At 43.5% G+C, this 10,452-nt stretch overlaps 1 protein-coding gene across 1 annotated transcript in view; it reads left to right on the forward strand.

Moving 5' to 3' along the window:
* PLXND1 (plexin D1) overlaps positions 1-10,452 on the forward strand; it is a 201,455-nt gene that overhangs the window by 123,237 nt on the left and 67,766 nt on the right. The window contains exons 10-11 of the mRNA XM_072598409.1: positions 2,058-2,147; positions 4,653-4,746. Coding sequence (XP_072454510.1) covers positions 2,058-2,147; positions 4,653-4,746 — 184 coding nt within the window. The remainder of the gene's footprint in view (positions 1-2,057; positions 2,148-4,652; positions 4,747-10,452) is intronic.

Raw genomic sequence — 10,452 nt, forward strand, 5'->3', positions numbered from 1 at the left:
AGGAGATAATCAGAGCTTGAGAAGTTAATTGCCTAGGGTCACCCCTAGTTAGAACGTGAACTTCTTGAGGGTTAAGATTACTTTTGTCCTTCATTGTATCCCCAGCCTCTGGCATATAGAAAGTGATTAATAAATGCTTGCTGACTGGCTGTCTCATTGAGGTGCATATGATCATGGTGGATCCAGAACGCTGGCCTGTCCAAAGGGGAGGGAGTACCTAGGATTCTGCATTTACAATGAGCTAAGACATTATGTAGTCTGATCTCTGGAGAGAACTGAGACCTCGAGAGGTCATCAGATCATCTGTTTAGAAATATAAGGGACTTCAGTGGTCGTCTGCTCCAGTACTCCCATTTTATAGATGTGCAAACTGAGGCTCCGAGAAGTGAAATGGTCTGCCCAAGGTTTCACAGATACGCACCTCAGGTCTTCTGATTCCAAACCCTGTGTTATTTCCACTGCTACACTCTGGTAAAGCGATTTGTCCAAGGTCATACAGGCAGATAATAATAATACAAGAGTTAACATATAGCGCTTTAAAGTCTGCAAAGTGTTTTCGTACATGTTCTCCTTTGATCTTAGGTACTACAGACACTATTCTCCCCAGTTTATACATCAGGAAACTGAGGGTCAGAGAGGTTGAGGTTGAACCAGGGCTGGGGAACCTGCAATCTTGAGGCCACATGTGGCCCTCTAGGTGCTTGTGTGCGGCCTTTTGACTCAGTCCAAATTTTACAGAATAAATCCTTTTAGTAAGGGGATTTGTTCTGTGAAGTTTGGACTCAGTCACAGGGCCGTACTGGAGGATCTAGAGGTCCACATGTGGCCTCAAGGCCACAGGTTCCCAACCAGGCAAACAAAATTAATACACAAGAAAGTGGTTGAACAGGGGAAAAAATGTTTGTATCAAATTCCTCAGGCAAAGATTTTGTATCCAGGATTTTGTGTACAAGATATGTAGACAATTTAAACACACATGTATGTGTGGCATGTCTATGTATATATGTATATATGTATATATGGTGTGTGCATACACACATACCATATAGATACATGCATGTATACATGTGTGGACAAAAATGATTCCCCAATAGAAAAAGGATATAAGCAACAGTTCTCAAAGAAACTGCAAACTCTTAAGAACCATAATGAAAGAATGTTCCAAATCATTAATCATAAGAGAAATGCAAATCAAAACAATCCTGAGGTTTCATCTCACATTCTGCAAGCTAGCAAAGATGGCAGAGGATAAGAAGAGTGAACTCTGGGGAGACTGTGAGAAGAGAGGCACACTGGTGCATTGTTGGTGGTGCTGTGGATCACTACTATCATTTTCGAAAGCAATTTGACATTATGCCTATGAAGTGACTAAACATCCATACCCTTTGACCCCAGAGATTCCACTACTAACTTGGTACTCCATGGAAGTTATTGATAAGAAGAAAATCCCGGTACGCACCCAAATATTTATAGCGATGCTTTTTATGATTACAAAGAATTGCAAACCAAGTCAGTGCCCATCGATTGGGGAATAGCAGAACAAATCGTCATACATGAATGCAATGGAACATTACTGTTCTGTAAGGTATGATGAATGTGGAAAGATCTACATGAACTATGCGGAGTGTAGTAAGGAGAGCCAAGTAAATAATATGCACAATGACTTAAACGATGTACATGGAAAAAAGCAACCACAAAGCAATCAAAAAGGAACACTGCAGAATTAGAAAGAGGAAAAATCATGTCAAAGGCAGTTTTCCAACCCAGATCCTTTGATCCAAAGCCACCATTTTCTCCAATGTATCATGCTACCTCCCCTTTAACCTATTGGGACACAGTGAGAAAGTTGTAGAGGTAATATGAGGATAAAGTGTGGATGGCCTTGAATTTCAGGGTTTAATCCTGAGGCAGCTGGGAGTCATTCTGGATTCCTGAGAAGGGTAGGGACATGATTCTCTTGGAATAATCTCACCCTAGCCCCCTTCTAGTACCTGCCCAAACCAAGGGACTGATACACTTGATGAGAACCTTCACTCTTCAACTGTGTCTCCTTCTAGGGTGTGTCTCTGGCCTGCAACTTTGGAAGTGATGAGACCTTTGAGGCCACATGGGTCAATGCTTCAGAAATTCAGTGCAGCCATGTTGTGGTAAGTTAGAGAAGAGGGCTCTCACATTAAGGCATAGTATCAGGGCCTCATGGATGTAGATGGAGAAGCTCCCTATGGATCTGAGAAGCCATCTCTTTTCTCATCTGACATCCCTCATCATTGGCCTTTGTCCTTCAGGGACCAGTAGGGTAATTCCACCTAGGTTGGTAGATCTCTCCCCTTCCCCTTCCCCATACCCTCCTTTCTCCCTTCTTTCTCTTATCTCTCCACTCCCTCACTTCTCCTCCTCTCCTCCCCCAAACCTTGGCATCAAAGGCAAGTGTCCGAACCGGCTAAAACATACCCATACATGCCACCTTTATCTCCATGTTGGCCTTTAGTTTCCTTGTCTACAAAAATAAGGGCACTGGACTAAATGTTCTCCAAGGTGATTTCAGGTTCTTGGCCCTATGATCTTAGCCATTGTGGGAGAGGAAGCAACAGAGTCATAAAACTTTGACCCCAGCTGGAAAACTCCTGAGACTCTAGAGAAAAAGGATTGGAGATAGGCAAAATCTGGAAGACCCTGGGTCCAGATTTTCAGCCTATCTTACTCTACCAAGTACGAGTTATAGGTCTGGAGTGATTTTTAGGCTAGGCCCAGACACAGGGGGATGCACTGAATAACCCCAGCAGTCCTATCCACCCCATGCTCCGTGTGATAAGTAGTGAGGATGGAGCTGTTTTTAGCTGTGGATGTCCTCTGACTTACTCCATAGAAATGAAGCTAATAATATGGGAGGTATATCCAATTCTCCTCCCTCCCTCAGTCTCGCAGCTCACAGAGGGTCCTAGAAAAGGAAAGGTGACCATCTGTGTTTGCAATTTCTGGAGGCTCCGACAGGACTTCACACCCACCCTCCACCTTCCCCAGATGGGGCTGGAAGCACAGTTCCCCAAGGTCTGCATTCCTCCCCCGCAGCAAGGAGGTTGGAATCCTGTTTCAAAGTAAGCCAGGAGCAGAGGAGGGCCTGGCCTCTCCAGTCCTTCACTGTCCCCACCCCCAATCTCTTCCTTCCCCAGTCCTTTTGTCTCTGTCTCCCCTTCTCTTCTTGTCTCTCTCTTTCTTTTTCTCTCCTCTCTCCCCTCCTCACTTTCCTTTTCTTTCCTTTCTTCCTTTCTCTATGCTGTTAATCTCTCTCCACCTTCATTACCTGTTTTCTCCCTTCCTTTCTTCTTCTTTCCTCTCTCTTTCTTCTGTTTTTTACCCTTTTTCCTCCTTGGTTCCCTCTTTTCTCCCTTCCTCCCCTTTCTCCTCCTCCAAAGTATGCCCACAGGAGCTTGCCCCTTAGAGGCTTATAGCAAAAGGTCCTAAGCCAGCCTTGGGGCTGAAACATCTGGTCAGCCCAACCCAGACAAGCATTCCCAGGCTAGGGAAGCTTGGGGAATTGTTGGGGGGAAGGTTCTGAGTGGGTGGATGGGATTGGGGGTTAGAAGGATTGGGCCTCCACCCAGATGGCTCAGCTGAAACAGAAAGAGCCCCTGGTTAAATCAAAACAAAGGGAAATGGGTGGTTTTTGTTCTTCTGAAGATACTCTAGAGTAGCAGACTCAGTCATTTTCCAAGGTCCCCTTTCCTGCTCATGCCTCAGTCTCTCCATCTCTGCCCTCCACTCCTTGCCTGTCAGCGTCTTGGGCAACCCCATGAACACAAGGAGGACTTGGCAGGGAAGTGGTGTGGAGGGCTTCCAGCTTCCTGCTGTGATGAGGGTTCCTGGGCCCTTTTCCTTCCCTTTTTGTTTTCTGAAGCTTTAGCCCAAGTAGCAGAGGCTGAAATAATTTTTGTTTAAAAAGCAACACACAAAACAAAATAGGATACTTACAGACACACACACACACACACACACACATACACACACACACACACACACACACACACACACACACACACACACACACAAATTACACCAAGGGGTGAAAAGACAATCTCTCTAGAGGGCCTTTGGGGAAAAGAGAATTCCAGAGCTTGCCTTCGTTTCTTGGACTTCACCGCCCCCCGTCCTCTGTTTGTTTCCACCAAAGTTCAGAACCATGTGGGGCTGCTCAGCCTGCAGTTTGATGGTTCTTAGTAAAAGTCAGAAAGGAGACCCTATCTCCAATATCCTGCCATTTGCCTTAGGGGAGGGGGAGCAGAGGAGCAGCTTTCCAGAGATGGGTGATACTGACCTCTGTGGATTTCAGACTTTATGTGGCTATGGCCTATGTGAATCATGGACACATGAGTTCCTGTGTGTGTGTGTCTGTGTGTATACATAGGGGCTAGTGTGTGGTGTCACTGGGTATACACAGATTATTGTGTATGTATCAGTGAGCATTTACATGTATATATGTGTGTGGGAGCAGGCCCAAAGAGGTATCGTTGTGACCATGAGCACCTGTGTGTGTGGGTGTGCACACTACTGTGCGTACATGCCTCTCCATACGTGGGTGTGTGCATCCGTGCCTTAATCACCAGAATGACCCCTTTTCCTGGTCTGATTTCTTCATTTTGTCCGTCTTTCTCCAGCTCCACACCCCTCAAAGGAGTCAGATTTTCCCAGTAAACCTTCAACTAAAGGGTAAACCAGAGCGATTTATTGACAGCCCTGAGAAGATGACAGGTATGAGTTGGTGGTTTCTTTTTTTAATTCCTTCCTCCTTTGCTCGGGGTAACAGCTCCTGAAAAGGTGTGATGCTGTCAAGGGGAGAGTGAGGAATCTAACACTCACTTACACACCAGTACACATGAACATATGTGTATATACACACACAGAAGCAGGCACCCAGTGCCTGCTCCATCAAGTCACCCCACCCTAACCATCCATACACTCACACATTACCCATAACCCTGTTGACTTGCCTGAAGTCACAGGACTTTAAAAAAAATCTAACAAAAAGGATTCTAAGTAGAAATACGAAATTCTTCCCCAGTTAGTGAAGACCACAGTCCAACTATGAGCCCTACGGAGAAAGGCAGTGAAAGAAGCACCCACTGAAATTTGGACTTGGTGCCATTTAAAAAACACAAACATCCTCCCCCCAAAGAAAACCAAACAAATAAACCCACAAATCCAAAGGTGGAAAGGCCCTTACAAATCATCTAGTACAACCACCTCATTTTACAGATGAAGAAACTGAGACCCAGCAAGATTAAGAGATTTGCTCAAGGTTACATAGTAAGTGAGCAGCTAGGTAGCTCAGTAGATAGTGCACCATGTCTAGAGTCAGGAAGACCTGAGTTGAAAATGTGTTACTAGCTGTGTGACCCTGGACAAGTCACTTTTAACCCTGTTTGCCTCAGTTTCCTTATCTGTAAAATGAGATGGAGAAGGAAATAGCAAAGCCCTGCGGTATCTTTGCCCAGAAAACTAAATGGAATCACCAAGAGTCGGACACAACTGAAATGTATCAGGAACAAGATTTTAACCCAAATGACCCCTAGAGCCAGCGTTCGTGCCACCTACCATGGAAAATCGGACCCAAAACTCAAGCTTCCCACTGCAGCTCAGGGCCTCCCTTTGGGAAAAAAGACCAGGAAGTACAGCAATTCCCACAGAAGCCAACTCCTCCACCAATTAAATGTGGTCTAAGAGAGCCTGAGTACTGGACAGAACTCCAGCTCCCAAAGACTGAAGCAATCTAGTGAGCAGGGCGGCTTCTTTGGGAATGCTTGTTGGGGATTTCAGTTGTCAGATTGAAGATACTGTTGAAATGCAAAATATTATTACTTATTTATTCCGTTCAACAAAACTGATTGGTTATAAATAACAGTGCCCTGCAGACTGTCGCCACTCAGCAGATGTTAATTAATCACAGGCATCATTGGATGCCCCCCGCACTCATTCACTTCTGGGCATGTTTTAAAGAATTCCGCCAAGTCAGTCCTTGCCAGCCATGGCCGTCTGTCATATGGAAGAATGGGAGAGTTTGTCAGTCCCTGAGGCGGATGGCACTGAACATTCTCTGTGTGTCCTGTTTCCTGTCCCGGACACATCCAGGATTTTAGACAAAGGGGGAGAAAGAACCATACCATAGGAAGAATATGGAGTTACCTTTGCCCGGCAGCTAGAGATGGTTTTGCTTTGACAAGAAATGGATGGAATTTGAGGGGATGCCCATCAATTGGGGAAAGTTGAACAAGCTATCGTATGTGACTATAATGGAATACTGTTGTGCTATAAGAAATGACAAGGGGGATAATATCAGAAAAACATGAGAAGACCTATATGAACTGATGCAAAGTAAAGTGATTAGAACTAGGACCCATTGTACAAAGTTACAGCAAGATTAATAATGATCAACTATGAAAGACTTAGCTACTCTGATCAATGCAATGATCCAAGACAGTTCCAAAAAACCCGTGAGGAAAAATGCTCTCCACCTCCAGAGGGAGAACTAATGAACTCTGAGTATAAATTGAAGAATCGTTTTCTCACTTTGTTTTTCTTGTTTTCTTTAAAAAAATTAAATTGATATAATTGATATCATAGTGCTTACCTTCTCAGTGGGTGGTGGCGGGGCTAGAGAGAGAAAGAGAATTTGGAACTCAAACTGTTTTAAAGGAATGTTAAAAATAAATAATATTTTTTAAGAAAAAGATAGAAAAAGAAAGAACTAGATCCTGTTAAAAGGACTTAGAGGTAATCTGATATTCTCCTGCCAACTTCTTAAAACTTAAAAGATAGAGCTTAAGTAAGACAAAATAATATGGCACACAAATTCATCTGCACTGAAACTGTGATTTTTTTTTTTCTGTGCAGGAAACTTATGGTGTGGTCACTCCCTCCATTAATGCAGATTGTTACCTGTCCAGGATTTATTAGATAAGGCCTAAGAAACAGAGTAACAATAATGACTCACATTTATATAATCCCTTAATCTTTATATGGTCCTTTCATTATAAAAACCCTATGAGATAGATGGCATTACTTTTCCCATTTTACAGATGAGGAAACTGAGGTTCTGAGAAGGGAAATGATCTGCTGAAGGTCACACAGCCAGGATGTATTAAAGCCTGGACATGAATTCAAATCTTCTGACTCCAGTCCAACACTTTCTGGAGTAGGAATTGAAAGACCTTAGATTAAGTACCAGCCCTACTACAGACTAGCTGAGTGACCTTGGACAAGTTATTTCCCTATTCTGGGCCTTAGCTTTAAAGTGAAGGGATTAATCTGGGTGATGACCAGAGTCTCTTGGAGTTCTAAAATTCCCATCCCTCAAACAGGCATTTTGTGGCTTCTGTAAGATTGGTTGATTTAAATAAAACCCTCAGCCAGTTTCTCGTATGTTTGAAAGTTGGGAAAAGCAACTGTAAGTCTTAGGCAGTGCATGAATAATGTTTAAGTAAGACAGCATCAACATAAAGAGGAGTGTTGAGCTTTATTCATATTATTTGATACACTGAGAAAATGAGGGAAAAAAATCTTGTTTCCAAAGCTCTAAAGAAATTTTTTTCCCTTGTATCTCTCAGCCCACTTTGGCTTAGAAGAGTTCCTTCCCTCAGAGAGCTCCCAGGCTAACAGGAGAGTTAAGACTTGCAGAAAACAATTACAGTCTGCTCTCAATTAACCAAATGCTCAAAAGGACATCTAGTTATTTGAGTTTTCTGGATAACTGAGGGGTGATCAAAAGGCCCCCCCATAATCTCAGAATTGGAAGAAACCAGAGATCACTTTATTTACTCTACTTCCCAATATGCTTTTCCCCTTGATATTCTCCCCCTCGGGTGGAATCCAGTCTCTGCTTGAATACCTCTAATAACAGGAAAACCATTAATCTACCAAAGCAGCCTATTCTACTAGCTCTGATTGGTAGAGATTCCTTACAGTAATGGGAACCCTTTTGTTGTTGTTTAATCAGTTGGTCATGTCTGACTCTTTGTGAACGCATTTAGGGTTTTCTTGGCAAAGATACTAGAGTGGTTTGCCATTTCCTTCTCCATAATTTTACAGATGAGGAAACTGAGGTAGACAAGGTTAGATGACTCGCCCAGGATTACACAGTTAGGATGTGTCTGAGGTCAAATTTGAACTTGGTCTTCCTGACTCGAAGGTTGGCCCTCTATCCACGGTGCCACCTGGCTGCCCCTAATGAGAAATCTGCTTCCTGTAATTGCTATCCAGAGCTTGTGGTTCTAGTTTTTAGAGCCACATACAAGAAACCCATTGTCTCTTCCATAAGACAGTCCTGTAGCGATCCTGACGCTCAGAAGTCTTCTCTCCTCCAGGCTCTCAATATATCCTCCTATGTCATGCTTTCTAGCCCTTGTATCACTCTCATCCAAACATGCTTGAACTTTTCATCATTCCCTTTAAAACTGTAAAATCCAGAACCAAGCCCCATGGTCCAGTTGGGTCTGACCAAGATCATGAACAGTGGGACTATCGATCAACTATAAACAAACATTTAAGTATTATCTGTCCTTTGTTCTTGAAGAGAACCATGACATCAGGGAATTGATGCCATGACATGCAAGTGAATTGGATTTAAGTGAGGCAGGGCTATACAGAGTCATCAGCCTCACTTTCTCCCTTTATTTGGCCAGAAAAATAAATGGCTAAAACCTAGAGTTACAAAGATAGTTCATACCCTCAAGGAGCTTAGGTGCTTAATAAATATTTGACGAATGACTAATGAGGGAGACATGAAAATTACCCCCTTGTTCAAGATGCTTCACTTGTATAATTCCACACACATTTATTGAGTGCTTACTGTATACAAAACAATATGGGGGATGGGGAGGTAGATCAAATTATCTTTGTTCTCAAGGAGCCTATGGAGTCTCATGGGGAGAGAAGATATATAAGGCCAAATTCTGAGATGTATTTTAAGAGTTAGAAAGAAGGTGGTGTGGCACAGTGAAAGGAATGCTAGCTTTGGAGTCAGGAGACCAGCATTCGAATCCTCCCTCTGATGCTTGTTACTTGAATGACCTGGGCAAGTCACAATTTCCCTGGGCTTCTGTCTCCTCATCTGTAAGATGATGGGCCTGGATGAGATTATTTTAAGTCCCTTTCCAGCCCTCAGTCTATGATCCTTCAGTCCTATGGCCTGAAGGCTCAAAACATACCTTCTGATTACCCAAAGATCAGCCCCCAAAGCAATCCCCCCACCCCTCCTGTGCATAGACTCATGCTTCTCTAATGTCCTAACTCAAGCCTTATGTTTATACTCACTAACCAATCTCTCTCTGCTTCCACACAAAATCACTGTCTTCTGCACATGCCAACTCTGTTTATGATATACTCTGTTACCAGAATCAAGCTCCTAATCCACTAGTGATTAGATCAGAAGAGTGTCCTAATAGTCTTCTTTATGACCCAGAAGGTGATTCAGGGCAACTATGGGCCCCCTGTCCAGTCCCATGTACAGCAGCCATCTCTCCAGAGTCTATCAGTGAGTTTGGTTTGGGCCATATGGAGTTTGAGGTACAGATGGATATGTACAGAAGTGCCATTGGAAATAAAAGCCTGCAACTCGGGGGCGAGGCCAGACCTGGAGATCTAGGCTTGGGAATCATTCATGTAAAAGTGATAGTTGAAACTGTGAGAGTGGAGAATGTAATCTCTTAGCAAGAAAGAACAGAAGGCTAAGTATTGAACTTTGGGGAATGCCAACAGTTAGGAGGCGGGAGGAAGAAGAGGAGCCAGATTTTCTAAAATGCCTGAGTCTCCATCCCTGCCTTAGTCAGCAGAGTCTTCTGACCCTGATGGCATCTAGCTTTATTGATGGAGCCTCAGCATGAACATCTATTCTCTCTGCCCAGGATGGGCAAGGGAGATGGAGAAGAGATTTAGTTTTGGGTTGGATCCAAGACATGCCCTGGAAGTCATTCTTTTGAATGAGTCACGGAAATCTGCCTGCTTCTACTGTTATGTTCCTCTTTCCTCTAAAAGCTGAATACTGGGGGAAATAATCTGGTGAACAAGGGTTGAGGGTAGCCAGATATGAGTGAATTAAGGAAACACCATGGTGAAGTAGAAAGAGCCCTGGATCTGGAGTCAGAAGACCTGAGTTCAAAGCCTGCCCCTGATGCTTATTACCTTTGTGATCTAAGGTAATAACTTAACCTCCATGGGCCTCAGTTTCCTTATCTGTAGCATGACTAGATGGTCTCTGAGGTCCCTTTCAGCTATAGATCTAGGATCCTTTGTAGCCTTGGAAAGTTTGTTTAATGACCACCAAGGATTTCATCCAGAGCTGAAAGCAAAGGCTTCTCATCAGGGTAATCTGTGATTGATTTCTTGAATTCCTCTTTCCACCATGATGAGATTGAAAGGTGTGGACATTTTTTAGATTAGAACACTTCCCATGAAGGTGGATTG

Source organism: Notamacropus eugenii, chromosome 3, assembly GCF_028372415.1.
Source record: "Notamacropus eugenii isolate mMacEug1 chromosome 3, mMacEug1.pri_v2, whole genome shotgun sequence".
In the NCBI taxonomy this organism is placed as follows: Eukaryota; Metazoa; Chordata; class Mammalia; order Diprotodontia; family Macropodidae; genus Notamacropus; species Notamacropus eugenii.